Raw genomic sequence first — 14,831 nt, forward strand, 5'->3', positions numbered from 1 at the left:
CTTAGTATGGGGAATTTTATTACAATGAGGCAGGAAGGAGGTGGTCCTTGGGCTTCTTTGTCACCCACAGGGAGAAGGGAGACGTGAGAGCTGTGGGGAAAGAAGCAGGCATCCTCCCTCTACATGGAGACTTTTGTCCACGCTGCCGGCGGCCACAGGAGGGAGGCGTGCGAAATGGCGGCTGCTGGAGAATGTGATGCCCGCTGGTCCAAGAGATGACCTTGAGAGAGAGGAGAGACAAAATTGAGCTGGTGTCTTGTGTGGGGGAGAGGGGAGGGGCAGGTGAGGTGGGAGGAGAAAGCTGAGAGGGAGCTAGACAGGGAGGGGGCGGGGCGAGCTGAGGCCACCTCCCCGTCTGGTCTGTCTGCCTCTGTCCTGGCCAGAAGGAAGGAGGACACAGACACGGGCATGTGGGGGTGCGACAGAGATGGGGGGCCATGTGTCCTTGAGCCCCAAGGTTCTCCCGGGCTGAGACCTTCATTACCTCATGTGCTTCCTAAGGATACAGGCCTTGATCCTGCTGGGAGCAGGCCCTGGACTCAAGTTCCATAGGCAGCCCCCATTTTTCTAGCCTGGGTGATGCACTCCCGAGTCCTTGCTTTTCAAAGCATTTCAGAGGTCATGGTGGGGGGCACCCATCCTCTGCTCCAGGAGCTGGAGATGGGACTTCCCATTTCTCTGACAAGAATTCCCAAGAAGTGCTGGCTGTCACTGCAGCTCCACCCCCATGCCCATCTTTCTTTTCTGTTATAGATTGTTTATGTTAAGTCATCTTTCTCTGGGACAAAGTACTTAGCCTCTCATTTTCTATCAGTAAAAGGAGGGATAATAATTCTTTCCTCACAGAGTTGTTAGGACTATCAAATTAGGTCCCATATGTAAAGAGCTTGCTGAAGTGCAAACTGACAGCAGAAATGTAAAAGATTACTATTCCCAGGGGAGAGAAAAAAGGGAAAAGGAAGCAGGAAGGGAGCCCAGGCAAGGTCAGGGTGGGGAAACGGCCTTGGCTCCTAAAACAGACTTAGTTCCAGCCCCTCCAGCAGCCCCTCCCACCCTCCCTTCTCCACGAGCCTGCTCTGGCCCCGGGCCTTGCTGGTAACCTTCGGGAAAACAGGACCCTGGAACTGAGAATAAGGCAGTCGGCGGGGGAGGTCATTGCAAACTCATCCTTTCTCTCGCAGAGAGGAGGGGCCCTGGCCTCTTCCCCACGACCTTCTCCCACTGATACTCATAGGATGGGTTAGGGCAGGACCCTCCTGAAGGCCACAGGGTGCCCCAAAGGAGGGAGGCACTCCCCTTCACACAGAGCTGGCAGAATAGTCACGAGAGTGCCTCCCAGAGCAAGTGCTCCTGCCAAGGTCAAATATGAGTGCTGCTGGGCCACGAAAGACCTGGATGAGTCAGGTTAGGAAAGTTTGGTGTTGGAGGAGGTGGATTTGATGCAAACCTAGACTGCCGGCTGGCGTGAGGCCCTCAAGCTGCCTGCCATGCCTGGCTGGACCCCACAGCCCCTCCTCTCTCTCCCTTCCTTTGTACTCTCTCAGGTCTGGCTTGCATCTGCCCTGTGTCATTCTCTCCATCTTTACCATCTGCAGGATAGGAGGGCCTCACTCTGGCTAAAGAGGTGCTCTCTGCCTTCCCTATCAGTTGCCCAACCCTAACCCCTTTAGGTCCCCGAGAAACAGGAGGCCTAGCTGTTCACATCAAGATCAAGAAGCAACAGCTGTGGGGTTTCTCTCTCTCTCTCTCTCCCCATCTCTCCCTTCCTCCCTCCCTCCCTGGTGCAGAGGGACAGATGCTCTGTTTAGAATTTCTTCAGGGAGACAGCCAACAAGGACATTCTTTCTCTTCCTTGGGCTTCCCTAGCCAAAAATGGGGGATTAGCCAAGAGACAGCTGCAGAGGCAGTGGCCCTTGGGGAACCCCTCCCGGAGTAGCAACAATGGCCTCGGGAAAGAAACTGTCTGGAGCCGGCCTCCTTTAATTGGAACTTGAAAGTGGTGTCTGCACTGGAGTGTGGCAGAGAGCAGGACTTCGGACTCTGGCTGGATGGACCCAGGATTGAATCCCAGCTCTGCCACTCTCTCGCTGTTTGGGTTTGGGCCACTCCCCTTTCAGAAGCCTGTTTCTTCATGTGCAGTCGAGATGAGCATCCCTATTCACTAGGGTTGTTGCTGGAATTAAATGAGTTGATGCACAGAAAAGCTTCTATTATAGGTCTGGCAAACTCCAGGAGTCCAGGGATTGTTAGATCCCCTGTCCCACAATAGAGCAGGAGCCAGGTGACTTTCTGTACTCAGCAAAGAGTAACTGAGAGGCATGTAGGAATGATGTGGCTTCCAGTACCCAAAAGCCCCAGTTCTAGAAAACCTTTTTTTTTAATTGGATTTTTTAAAAAATTGGATTCCTTGGTCAGGAGTGGTGGCTCACGCCTGTAATTCCAGCACTTTGGGAGGCTGAGCCAGGCAGATCACCTGAGGTCAGGAGTTCGAGACCAGCCTGACCAACATGGAGAAACCCTGTCTCTACTTAAAATACAAAATTAGCCAGGCATGGTGGTGCATGCCTGTATTCCCAGCTACTCAGGAGGCTGAGGCAGGAGAATTGCTTGAACCCGGGAGGAGGAGGTTGTGGTGAGCCAAGATCACGTCATTGCACTCCAGCCTGGGCAACAAGAGTGAAACTCCATCTCAAAAAAAAAAAAAAAAAAAAAAAAGAAAAGAAAAAAAGAAAATTGGATTCCTCAATCCAGGGTCTCTTACATTTGGAGAACTTCAGGCTTTCAGCTGTTGCATGCCTAGGCCTTGCCATAATCCAATAAAGCAGGATATGGAATGGGATATTGGATATGGAAGGGGATAGGATTGGTGGATGAAACAGAGAAAGGGAGAGAGAGAAACAGAAAACACTCACACACACACACACACAGACACACACACACACACACACACACACACACAGAGAGATTTCGCTGTAACATACTCTTGGAAGACAGAAAGAGGAGACAAAGGAGAGGAAGGGCCAGTGACAGCTCTGCTGCTCTGAAAGGCAAGGGGCCCTCGGCTCACTGCCTTCCGCGTCCTCCCCTGGGGCTAGGTGCGCTGGAATCCTAGATTCCCTAGGAGTGAAGGCAGGTACCACGATGGCATGAAGGCACCTCCCACCACCTTCAAGACTTCCCATTGGCAGTCTGTAGCCTGTGTGTTGAGTCCTGGTCCAACCCGGAGTCACCCGTGTGAGCTGGGGTCAGTGACTGGTCTCTAGTTCTCCATGTCTCCATCTGAAGAATGTGAATAATAATTTCTGACTTGGCTGCTTACAGGACCGCCGTGAGGATCCAAGTGCACAGTGAGGTGCCAGACAGAGGTGGGGGGAGGCAGATACTTGAATTCCTTTCCATGTAGCCCACAAGAAACACCTGCCCCTCCTGACTCGGGGACCACCAGGGACCTTGAATAGTTGCCTTGGCAACTCATTGCCTGGCTAACTCCCACTCTTTGGGTTTCAGCTTAAACGTCAGTTCTCCAAGATCTTCTGGACCCCTAAGCTGGGTCTTCCTCTTGTAAGCATTTGTAGCATTCTGTACATACCCTTTATAGCACTTTTACGAGTTGAATAGCGTGGTTATTAGTGTGCTTGTTTCACACCTGTCTTTTGCACTACATTCTAAGCTCTGTGAGGAAAAGGAATATGTTTCTGTTGTGCACCATCTTATTACCACGTAGCAGTGGGTGCTCCATAAGATCCTCCTGCATGAGTAGGTGAATTCCCTGCCTTATCCCTCTCTCATGCCTTGACATGAGGCGTGAGGCCAAGCGCCCATCCATCACATTCCCCTTGCCCAAAACCTCCTTATAAGGGTGAGGAGAAGGGTAGCATCTCCTCTCCCTTCTAACTCAAGGAACAAATCATTGGCTACATGATAGTTGCCCTTCTTCCCATCGTCCCAGCATAGCAGCCCCTGCCCAGGATCCAAAAGGCAGAAGGTGAGTAATTGCTATTTTTATATATTTATCTTTGCACAAGGCTGCCCTCTGGTGGTCGAACATGCAGGAGCAAATGGGAAGGATGGAAACCCCAGTAGCCAGGAATGAGCTGGCTGAGCCCTCCATGCTCAGAGACTGGCCAGTGAGCCAGGGAGTAGGTAAGTGCTACAAGAAGCGCGTCTGGGTGAAGATTCATGTCAGTTCTCCATCCTTATGAATGGCTCCCTCCAAATCTAACAGGAGGCCCTGGCTTCAGAAGAGCACGAAATGAAGGAATGCCCTATAGAAACCCTATCTACCCCAGTAGGATGGCGTGCGGGTAGAGGGAGCTGGTTTAAGTAGCTATTCTTTCTCCTCAGTGGTATGCAGGCAAACATTTTATAGTCAGCTCTCAAAAAAGGAAATCTCAATTTGTAGCGTTTACCAAGTTCTGTAGTGTAAATACCCCTACCATGGCCAATTTTAAACCACCAATGTGATGTCACTGAATGGGGAGCTGGAAGAGATCCGAGGAGCACACCATTACCTAGAGGTTCCCCCATACAGATACCAGGACAGAAATAACTTCAAGGGCATGGTTAATAGTGAAATATAGTGAACTAATTGAAAAATGATGATTTTTGAATAATTATTACATTTGTTTTCAATATAATATATTTAATTGTGAGTTTATATAATTTAATTTTTCATAATGGCTGTGTTTAACAACTGACTTGCAAAATTCTGGAAAATTTAATAATCGGTTCCTGCAAGTAGTAAGAGCTGGCTCCAGCATATCACTGCTTCTCCTCTTCCCCCCTTCTTCCTTCTCTTCCTCCTCCCCCTCTTCCTCTCCCACGGCTTTCTTGGCATTCTGTGTGGGTACGAGAGATGGGGAATATGGAAAAGTGCTCCACTGCAGACATTGCTATTTTCTGAGCCAGGAGCCATAAGTGTCAAGGAAAGAAGATGAAGAAATGCAAATTTGGCTGCTGAAAGACATTTCAGTACATGAGTGTGTGTGTGCATGCATGCGTGTACGTGTGTGTGATTTTTGCAAGGGATTAAGAGGTCAATTAATGCCTGGGCTAAAGATCACTGTTGAAAGATATTGGGCTTTATGGCTGGAGGCCCATGCCTGCATGGTCCTTGGAGGCCTCTTACCTGGGAGGAGTGGAAGGGCTCTGAGCTAGACGAAGCGGCCGATGGGGAGCCGAGGCAGGCAGAAGTAGGCGCTGGGGAAGAGGCTGAGGTTGATGGGGTTGCCGTCCAGGCGGATGTCTTCCAGCTGCCTGCGGGTGTATTTGTGCTCCTCGGGATCACAGAAGACGTCTCTCTGCATGGTCTCTATCAGGTTATTCTGGGAAGAACACACACCAGCTGAGCCCCACCAAGACGATCTGCCCCTTAAGCAGCACCAAAGGCTCACATCAGCTGTCCCTACCAGCTCTGCCTGCTCTGGTGCAACTGGAGAAACTGAAGCATCTAGGGCCAAAGCCACACAACAAGGGTGAGAAGAGGAGCCCCAGGGGGGATGGATGGAGAGAGAGGGCACAGAAGAAGAGGAAGAGAAGGGCAGAGAGGAAGGAGGGAAGGACTGAAGGGAAGGAAAGAGACAGAGGGTAGGAAAAAGAAAGAAGGAAAAGCAGTTGGGTGAGATAAAATAAAGCGATGGAGGGAGAGAAAGTGTTTTTAAAATAAAAAATGGAGAAAATCAAACTGGGGTCATGGAAAACTATTTAGACAAGACGTCCCAATTCTTGTCTCCAATAAACCCTCCAATCAAGGAGACCCCACAGGTGCCTAAGCCTCATGCCTCTCACTGCCACGACCTGCTCATGGTATCTAACTTCCATCCTCCATGCTGTTTATCACCCTGGCTCTGGGTGAGGCTCCTTACCTGCAGGTGTACAGAGCGCAGGCTCAGGGGCAAAGGCCCTGGGATGGAATCCAGCAGGTTGTCTGACAGGTAAAGGAACCGCAGCTTCTCCATTGCCTGGGAGAAAACAGAGTGTAGGAGGCTGGTGGGTCCAACATGTTGGACCCTGGCAGTGAGGATGGCTATGAGGCCAGAGACATTTGTTCACTCGGGGCTCACTTAGCATCAGTCATGCGCCAGGCTCTGTGCTGGGTACCACAGGGGTTGCCCAGGTCTTTAAGGAGCTTACAGACACTAACTCCAACTGGATGCAGGAGGAAAGCTGCTACCATTGAGGTGCCAGCCACTGAAGTAGGAAAGAATTAATCAGCTGGTAATGACACTGGGTGGTGCAGGGGAGGGGCAGGGACAGGGTAGAAGGGAGGACCAGGGGACATTTCAGCTCTGCCTCAACTTCTCTGCTATCAGAAGGGACTTTCCCCAATGACAAGTCTCCAAATGCTAAACCTGGGGCCATGGACAATTATCTAGACAAGACCTCCCAATCAGTGTCTCCAATAAACCCTCCAATAAAGGAGACCCCAGAGCTGCGTAAGTCTCATACCTCTCACTGGCATGACCTGCTCCCTGGTATCTAACTTCCATCCTCCATGCTCTGTTTATCGTCCTTGCTCTGGGTGAGGAGCAGGTACGGAGCAGACACTCGGGAGACAGCTAGACTATTAGAATGAGAACCGCAGGCACAGAGAGGCACACAGCGTGTGCATGGGACTGCGCTCTCGGAATCAGACAGTGTTAATCAGAGAAGGGTTTGGGAAGAGACAAGCCTTCAGCAGGGCTCAGGGAGCAAAGAAAAATGATAGCTACCATTTATGGAGCATCTGCTATGCATATCTAACCCTCCTGTTCTCTTTGTAAATGCGATCTTATTTAACCCTCCAGCAGCTGTGTCAAGCAGGTATTATTACCCTCATTTTGTAGATGAGAAAACAAGGTCAGAGAGGTTGGGTGACTCTCACACAAACCCAGGTCTCTGTGGCTCCCAAGCCCAGGCCTTATCCTGGGCTGAGAAAACAGCTCTGAGTCAAGGCAAAGCGGCAGCCCCTAATATGGAGACAGCTGGGATGTTGCTGAGGCTGAGCAGTGGGGAACTTCAGGGATCATGCAATCCCGTTCTTAGAGACCGAAAGACTGAGGCCCGAGGTCACGTGGCAGGCTTCTGATCCCAGTCTAGTGCTCTTCCACCACAACAGTGGTAGTGACACTGTGTTCTGTAAAATTCCCTCAAAGACCACTGTAGACAGGAGAAGGCTGAGAGGGTGGAAGGCACTGGGGAGGGCGGGGCGAGAGAGCAAGCAGGTGTGCCTCTGTGCCCTCATCCTATTTCAAAAATACAAGTCTAATTTGGTTTATTCGATGCTTCTAAATAGGAATTAGATTGCATAAAAGATTCTACTACTTGAGAGACAGACAGACAGAGAGAGAGAGCACACAGGCGAACATACCTGGGGCTCTTCCTAGCCCTATTGAAAGGGCCGCCCCAGGGGGCATATTTGTGTCATATAACCTAGCCCTTCCCATCAAAACTGGCCAGCCAATGACCAATCAAATAGTCTCTCTTGGACAGGTGCAGTGGCTCACGCCTGCAATCCCTGCACTTCGGGAGGCCAAGGTGGGCAGATCACCTGAGGTCAGGAGTTTGAGACCAGCCTGGCCAACATGGTGAAACCCCATCTCTACTAAAAATACAAAAACTAGCTGGGCATGGTGGTGCCTCCTGTAAACCCAGCTACTCAGGAGGCTGAGGCTGGAGAATTGCTTGAACATGGGAGACAGAGGTTGCAGTGAGCCGAGATCATGCCACTGCACTCCAGCCTGGGCGACAGAGCGAGATCTGTCTCAAAACAACAACAAAAAAGTCTCTCTTGAGCATTTGATCATAGAAAGACAATGATTAATCAGTCACTTAGTGGCAGGTTTTGGAAATAAAAGGATATGTAGAGTTAGGGCCAGAATCAGCACTATTCCAAGCCAAACTCATGTGTAAGTTTTCAGGGAGCAGAACCTGTGAGTGTGCAGAGGACGCTGGTGAGCAGACAGGTGAATTGAGCAGATGCACAGAAAGAAGCCAAGACAAGAGGCCTTGTGCCCCAAAGAGGGAGAGAGCTGTCCACCTTGACTTCTGAACCCCCATTCCCAGTACAGGTTGAGATCCCAAATCTGAATATCCAAAATCCAAAATGCTCCAAAACCCAAAACTTTCTGAATGTCAACAAGATGCTCAAAGGAAATGCTTATTGGAGCATTTTGGATTCTGGATTTCAGGTTAGGGTTACTCAGCCAGTAACAGGCCCATTAGGCCTAATAGTGCTATTTCCATTCATGGAGGTTCTTGGGATCTCCTTTTCTTGGGTCAGAATCAGTTTCTTGCAACTGAAAGAATCAATAAATAGCAAATTTAAAAGGATGAAAACAGTGGGTGGTGGTGGTGGAAGTGTGTAGTGTGAGTGCAGGTGGGTGGTGGAGGTGGATGGTGGTGGTGATAGGGGTGAAGGTGGGTGCTGGTGGTGGTAGGGGTGAAGGTGGGTGGTGGAGGTGGGTGGTGGTGGGGGTGGAGGTGGGTGGTGGGGATGGAGGTGGGTGGTGGGGTGGACGTGGGTGGTGGTGGTGGACGTGGGTGGTGGGGATGGAGGTGGGTGGTGATGGTGGACGTGGGTGGTGGGGATGGAGGTGGGTGGTGATGGTGGACGTGGGTGGTGGGGATGGAGGTGGGTGGTGGGGATGGAGGTGGGTGGTGATGGTGGAGGTGGGTGGTGGGGATGGAGGTGGGTGGTGGAGGTGGGTGGTGGTGGGGGTGGAGGTGGGTGGTGGGGATGGAGGTGGGTGGTGGGGATGGAGGTGGGTGGTGATAGTGGATGTGGGTGGTGGGGATGGAGGTGGGTGGGTGATGGTGGATGTGGGTGGTGGGGGGATGGAGGTGGGTGGTGATGGTGGACGTGGGTGATGGGGATGGAGGTGAGTGGTGGGGATGGAGGTGGGTGGTGGGGGTGGAGGTGGGTGGTGGGGATGGAGGTGGGTGGTGTGGTGATGGAGGTGGGTGGTGGTGGTGGACGTGGGTGGTGGGGATGGAGGTGGGTGGTGGGGGGGTGGACGTGGGTGGTGGTGGTGGACGTGGGTGGTGGGGATGGAGGTGGGTGGTGGGAATGGAGGTGGGTGGTGATGGTGGGAGGTGGGTGGTGGGGATGGAGGTGGGTGGTGATGGTGGATGTGGGTGGTGGGGATGGAGGTGGGTGGTGATGGTGGACGTGGGTGATGGGGATGGAGGTGAGTGGTGGGGATGGAGGTGGGTGGTGATGGTGGAGGTGGGTGGTGGGGATGGAGGTGGGTGGTGGTGGTGGACGTGGGTGGTGGGGATGGAGGTGGGTGGTGGGGGTGGACGTGGGGGTGGTGGTGGTGAACGTGGGTGGTGGTGGGGATGGAGGTGGGTGGTGGGAATGGAGGTGGGTGGTGGTGGTGGAGGTGGGTGGTGGGAATGGAGGTGGGTGGTGGTGGTGGAGGTGGGTGGTGGGGATGGAGGTGGGTGGTGGTGGTGGAGGTGGGTGGTGGGGATGGAGGTGGGTGGTGGTGGTGGTGGGGTGGGTGGTGGGAATGGATGTGGGTGGTGGTGGTGGAGGTGGGTGGTGGGGATGGAGGTGGGTGGTGGTGGTGGAGGTGGGTGGTGGGGATGGAGGTGGGTGGTGGGGGTGGACGTGGGTGGTGGTGGTGGACGTGGGTGGTGGGGATGGAGGTGGGTGGTGGGAATGGAGGTGGGTGGTGGTGGTGGAGGTGGGTGGTGGGAATGGAGGTGGGTGGTGGTGGTGGAGGTGGGTGGTGGGGATGGAAGTGGGTGGTGGTGGTGGACGTGGGTGGTGGAGGTGGAGGTGGGTGTTGGTGGGTGGAGGTGGGTGGTGGTGGGTGAAGGTGGGTGGTGGAGGTGATAGATAGTGGACCTAAGGCCTCAACTCACCCTGAAGGCCACAGGCTGTATCCCCGAGCTCCGGAGCCGATTTTGGCGGACATCCAGGATCTCAATGCCATTGGGCAGCACAGGCAGAGCTTCCAGCTGGTTCTCTGGGAGGATGAGGTCCTGGAGGGCATGTAGCAGGCGGAAGGCATCATTATCGATGGAGGAAATGAGGTTGCTGGAGAGGTCAATCCTCTTCAACTTTGCTGAGAGAGGTTGGGGGAGAACAAAGAGATGAACCAGAACACGCTGTCTTTCCTTGCCCAGAATGGAGCTATCTCCACACCTTGCTCCATCCCTCTGAAGATGAGGGGATTGTAACCAGCTCTCCACCTGCACTAGCCCAAACCAGAGAAAATAACATAAACCAGGACTCCTTGGAAAAGCCCTCAGATGCCTCAGTGCCCCTCCCTGGAATCCTGTCCTGTGCGGTGGCAGCCCACCTTGGATCCTTTAGAAGTCTCTTGAGAGCGAGAATCAACAGGCCCAGGAATCCCTGGATCCACCTCACCTCCACTTGTGAGTCTACACAGAAGGGCGCTGAGGCCCAGAAAGGCTTTGGGTAATTAGTGGTAGAATTGGGATCAGAGCCCAGGTCTCCTGTCTCAAGCAGGGCATAGGGCATAAAGAAGCAAAAAGCACACAAACAACCTTGTAAACAGCATCAGTGCCATGGAGAGTAGATTTAAGACAGTCCTGCCCAGAGGCCAGCTGATCACACAGCTGTCATTGCTGGGACATCCTGAAGATGTTGGCAGATCATACCTTCCCCTCCCAACTTCCCAGACCTTTTTGGAGAGCAAATAAAAATAGGTCCCTTCCACCATCTAAACACTTCAAGGAAGGGACTTCTAGAGACTTCGGGCTATTTCCCTTTGACAGCTGGATGGACTGAGAACCAACAGGAAAGAGTTAACCCAGTGTTGGTGACTGTTCTAGTGGCAGGGTGGCTTCCTATGCCTGCCCCCACTCATCTTTTCCCAGGCCATTACATACTCAGCCCTTCGAAGTCTTCGGCCCTGATACGGCTGATGCGGTTGAAGCGGGCATACAGGTAGGCAGTCCTCCGGGGAAGAGGAGGAATGTCCTCTAGGTCAATGTCATCGCAATACACAGAGGAACCAAGACACACGCAGACCAGGCAGGTGGGCAGACCTGGCCCAGGTGAAAGACAAAACAAAGGGAGATCTCTTCAGCCTCTGGGGCCAATGGCCCTTGCCCCAGGGAGTGTCTGAACCATGGCCATCTGTGCCTTTTTGATAGCCTATGGGTTGCTGCCCAGAACTGACAGGCACCATGTACTCAGTGCTGTTGGCTGCTCCCAGCCTGTCACTCTGTCCTCCACCCCAGAGAGGCACGTCCATCCTCAGTTATTACCTAGTCTAAACCCATTTATACTTTCAGCAGACCCTAGTTCTGTGTACATTTTCCTGGGCCTATGTGGGTATTTCTAGGACATCCCTTGGTCTCTTTTCCATAGGATTCCTCTCTGGTCCCAAAAAGTGAAGCCAGAATTAAGTGGGATGGCCAGTGGTTGCTGGCTTTGCCATCTGCCTTGGGGAAGAGAAATTAGATATGTTCTGTGTGGCTCCAAGAAGCACAATAGAACCAAGGTGGAGAGCACAATGCCCACTCAGCATCCACTTCCCCTTCTTATGGCATCAGCATGCCAATTTTTCTTTGGGAAGTAGCCCTCTCCTGTTCTGTCCATAACCCTGTCTTTGTACCCAGGGGTCATGAGGTTAGGCCAGGTCACCCACCTCAAATAGTTGGGGAGACTTTATTGGATCATACAACTGAATAGCGCAGGTGGTTTCTGTCACCTGCTGTCACAAGGCACAGAAATTACTGAGAGACCAGTTTAGCTCAACTCAAGGAAGAACTCTGGTGGCAGTGACACAGCCCCAAGATTAAGGAGCTCTTCTCTGCCAGCAGTGACCAGGAGGATTGGGTGGAGCAGAGGGGCCCCAGCATCTTTCTTATCCTGAGACTGTGAAAGGGTTCAGCTGAGGCCCTTTACGGCCTCTTTAAGCTTGAGACTGTAGCTCTGAGAGGTCATGGATTCCTGACTGAATGGTTTTCCTACCGATGCCCCAATACTCCCGGTCCACCCAAGGCAAACATCCCAAGAAGCGAACAGGGAAGCTGGGGGCAAGCAGGTCCAGAATGAACTTCAGCCTTCCTCTGCCCACTTCTGACTGCCAGCAGAGTGCCGAGGCCTCACTGCCAGGAATGCCAGCTCCAGCCTCCAGGAGGGCATCGGGAAAGGAAAGGGAGCTGCTGAAGAGGGACTTTGAAGCTGAAAAGCAGTGTGACTGCTTCATTTGCTCCCACGCCAAGTGGCAGCCACAAAGTTAGTTATTCTTCTCTACAGGTTTTTAATTGTCTCTGATCTAATTACCACTCAACCTGCTTCCCCTGTCATGCTATTAATTAAGGCAGGGTGGCTTTGCTAGGGCATAAGGGAGTTCTTGCATTCTTTGCTTCTTACTTAACTTGTACATTCAGGCAAAAGTATTAGGGACAGCCAGTGCCTGTCTTTGATTTCTTTTTTCCTGTTCTTACTGTGGCTATTTCCCCTCCTCTCTCTGCTAGTAAGGGTAGCCCTGACCCTCCACGTCCCAACACTGACCACGTTCCACTTTGGTACCCCTGGTGCTGGGTCATAGCTGCTTGGCCTATGACCTAGGGATATTGTGACCATGTGACTGTGCACTTACCATGGTTGGGCTGGGAACTCAGTAGTGGCCCCGCTGTAGTAGGTCTGGTCATCGTGGGGTTTGATGAGGGTGTCCTTGGAGCTGTAGTGCTCTTGGCAGGACTGATCCTGGTTGCGGGAGCGAAGCTAGTCACCTTAACCTGGAGATGTAGCACAGAGTACACAGTAACCCAGCTTTTACCTGGAAGGGACTTAACTTTGGACCCTGGGAACCTCAGTGATGGATTTCAAACTGGCAAAAAGTCACTGTGGAGAAGGAGGGGGAAGGGATAGCAGAAAGACTGTGCGAAAAGGGGACCTGAGAGAGCATCAGGTCCAGCATGTCCATCCTATGGATGAAGAAACTGAGGCCCGGAGAGGACAGGGATGAGAATTAAAGAGCCAGCCGGTGGTCAAGGCAGAGATGGAACCTGCTCTCCCAATTTCCCAGGCTGGCACTCTTCCCCTGCTCCACACCGACCAGGCTCATGCAGCAATGGAGTGGGGGCTTCTGGGCTTGCACCCCATGCTGCTGCAGTGAAGGCCAAGAGGGCCTAGGAAAGAACTTCAGACTGGAGGACAGTTTCAGAAAAGAGACGGGGGATGTGGCACTTTTATTTCCTAGAGAATATGATGAGGACATTGTGAACCCCTCCCCCAGTGAGACACGGCTTTGGGTCCTACTTGACGGCAGGGGGAGGGATGTATGACTTCTGAAGAAGGAGTAGTCCCAGGTTTGTGTCCTCTTTCTTAGTATCATCTAAGTGACAAATCCCTATGGAGGGATAAGAATTTCCACCTCATAGAGAAAGAGGTGGAGGCTTGAGACACCCATACTATGGGGCAGGTGGGAGGGCCCGGGCCTCTGACTCCCAGTGTCATGCAGGGAATGAGTCGGTCTCCTGTGTCCCTCACCTCGGGGAGCTGGTCCCCATAGTCAGTGAGCTCCTCATAGTTGCTCAGGTCAATGACTTCACCATAGTTGTCTGGGTTCAGGACGTTGTTCCCCAGAGGCAGAACTTCAAAGGAATCGCCTTCCCTAGGCATCTGCTCCTCTCTCCTCTTCCTCTCCTTCCTTGGGAGAGAAGCTGTCGCTGACTCCTGCAGCACCAAGGCCAGCAGACTCAGGAAAGCCAGGAGCCTCATGGGGAGTTGGATGGGAATGAGAATCCCTTCAGCGGCAGGTCCCTGGCAAGTGGGCAGGAGGAAGGGCAGCGATCTGAGGGGCAGGCTCTCCAGAGGGTTGTGGGAACGGCTGGAAGATTTACCCCACTTCCCACTCCCACACTTGCAGACTCAGTGCCCTCATCACATGCACAAACTCCCTACCAGCTGGGACTATGTCTTGGGGGGTATCTCCTAGCAGTCCCCGCCCACCACTGCCCCACTTGAATGTTTTCACACTCTCACCCAAACACTGATATTCACTCACAGAGGCATGTGCAGACACATCTCAACACAGACACATTCACAAGAGTCCCCTTGTCTACAAACCAGGCACACACTGGTGCATGCACACAGATGTCCTCTCTTAACCCCATGCTCAGAACATGACTGCTAGTCACTAAGCTCGATTCAGAGAATGCCAACATCAAAGAATCTTATGGGGTCTTTTTGTTTGTTTGTTTGTTTGAGGTGGAGTTTCGTTCTTGTTGCCCAGGCTGGAGTGCAGTGACTCTATCTTGGCTCACTGCAACCTCTGCCTTCCAGGTTCAAGTGAATCTCCTGCCTCAGCCTCCCGAGTAGCTGAGATCACAGGCACCCACCACGCCCGGCTAATTTTTGAATTTTTAGTGAAGAAGGGATTTCACCATGTTGGTCAGGCTGGTCTCAGGTGATCCACCTGCCCTAGCCTCTCAAAGCGCTGGGATTACAGGTGTGAGCCACCACGCCCAGTTGAATCTTGTGGGTTTTTATAAAGATCATCTCTTCTTGCATTTGCTCAACAAACATTTATGGGTGTCTATTGAGTTCCAGGCACAGGACTTGCCTCTGTGGGTACAGAATGAATAAGGCACAGCCCTTCCTAGGAGCATCTAGTCTCTTTAGGAGACACGGACTTACATTACATTACATTCTTTTTTACATTGTATGTTGGACTTACAATGCAACCTACAATGTAAAAAAGAATGTTAGTTTATGAAATATACTTGTAAATGCAGTTTTTTAGAAACAGATTATTACAGGTACAGGAGTTCTGGCTGGGTGCGGTGGCTCATGCCTGTAATCCCAGCATTTTGGAAGGCTGAGGTGGGTGGATCACCTGAGGTCGGGAGTTCGAGACCAG

The 14,831-nt window shown here is 52.2% G+C and overlaps 1 protein-coding gene and 1 long non-coding RNA gene across 2 annotated transcripts in view; one reads left to right on the forward strand and one right to left on the reverse strand.

The window, feature by feature from the left end:
- OPTC (opticin) lies at positions 1–13,712 on the reverse strand. Its single transcript, XM_050764985.1, has 7 exons — positions 13,460–13,712; positions 12,567–12,705; positions 10,843–11,001; positions 9,850–10,052; positions 5,865–5,960; positions 5,129–5,324; positions 1–220 (listed from the first exon to the last, which is right to left on the reverse strand). The coding sequence occupies exons 1-6, from the start codon at positions 13,688–13,690 to the stop codon at positions 5,154–5,156; spliced, it is 999 nt and encodes a 332-aa protein (XP_050620942.1). The 5' UTR covers positions 13,691–13,712; the 3' UTR covers positions 1–220; positions 5,129–5,153.
- LOC126939630 (uncharacterized) overlaps positions 9,844–14,831 on the forward strand; it is a 21,583-nt gene continuing 16,595 nt past the window's right edge. The window contains exons 1-2 of the long non-coding RNA XR_007720436.1: positions 9,844–10,365; positions 12,052–12,199. This is a non-coding gene — a long non-coding RNA (uncharacterized LOC126939630). The remainder of the gene's footprint in view (positions 10,366–12,051; positions 12,200–14,831) is intronic.

This window comes from Macaca thibetana, chromosome 1, assembly GCF_024542745.1.
Source record: "Macaca thibetana thibetana isolate TM-01 chromosome 1, ASM2454274v1, whole genome shotgun sequence".
Classification (NCBI taxonomy): Eukaryota; Metazoa; Chordata; class Mammalia; order Primates; family Cercopithecidae; genus Macaca; species Macaca thibetana.

Bases quoted from the DNA above. Each gene is read 5' to 3' on its own strand.
- OPTC (XM_050764985.1), bottom strand. From the start codon at position 13,690: ATGAGGCTCCTGGCTTTCCTGAGTCTGCTGGCCTTGGTGCTGCAGGAG. The intron at 12,706-13,459 runs GTGAGGGACACA...CTACATCTCCAG, and splicing joins ATGGGGACCAGCTCCCCGAG to GTTAAGGTGACTAGCTTCGC. The intron at 10,053-10,842 runs GTATGTAATGGC...AACCTCTCTCAG, and splicing joins CGAAGACTTCGAAGGGCTGA to CAAAGTTGAAGAGGATTGAC.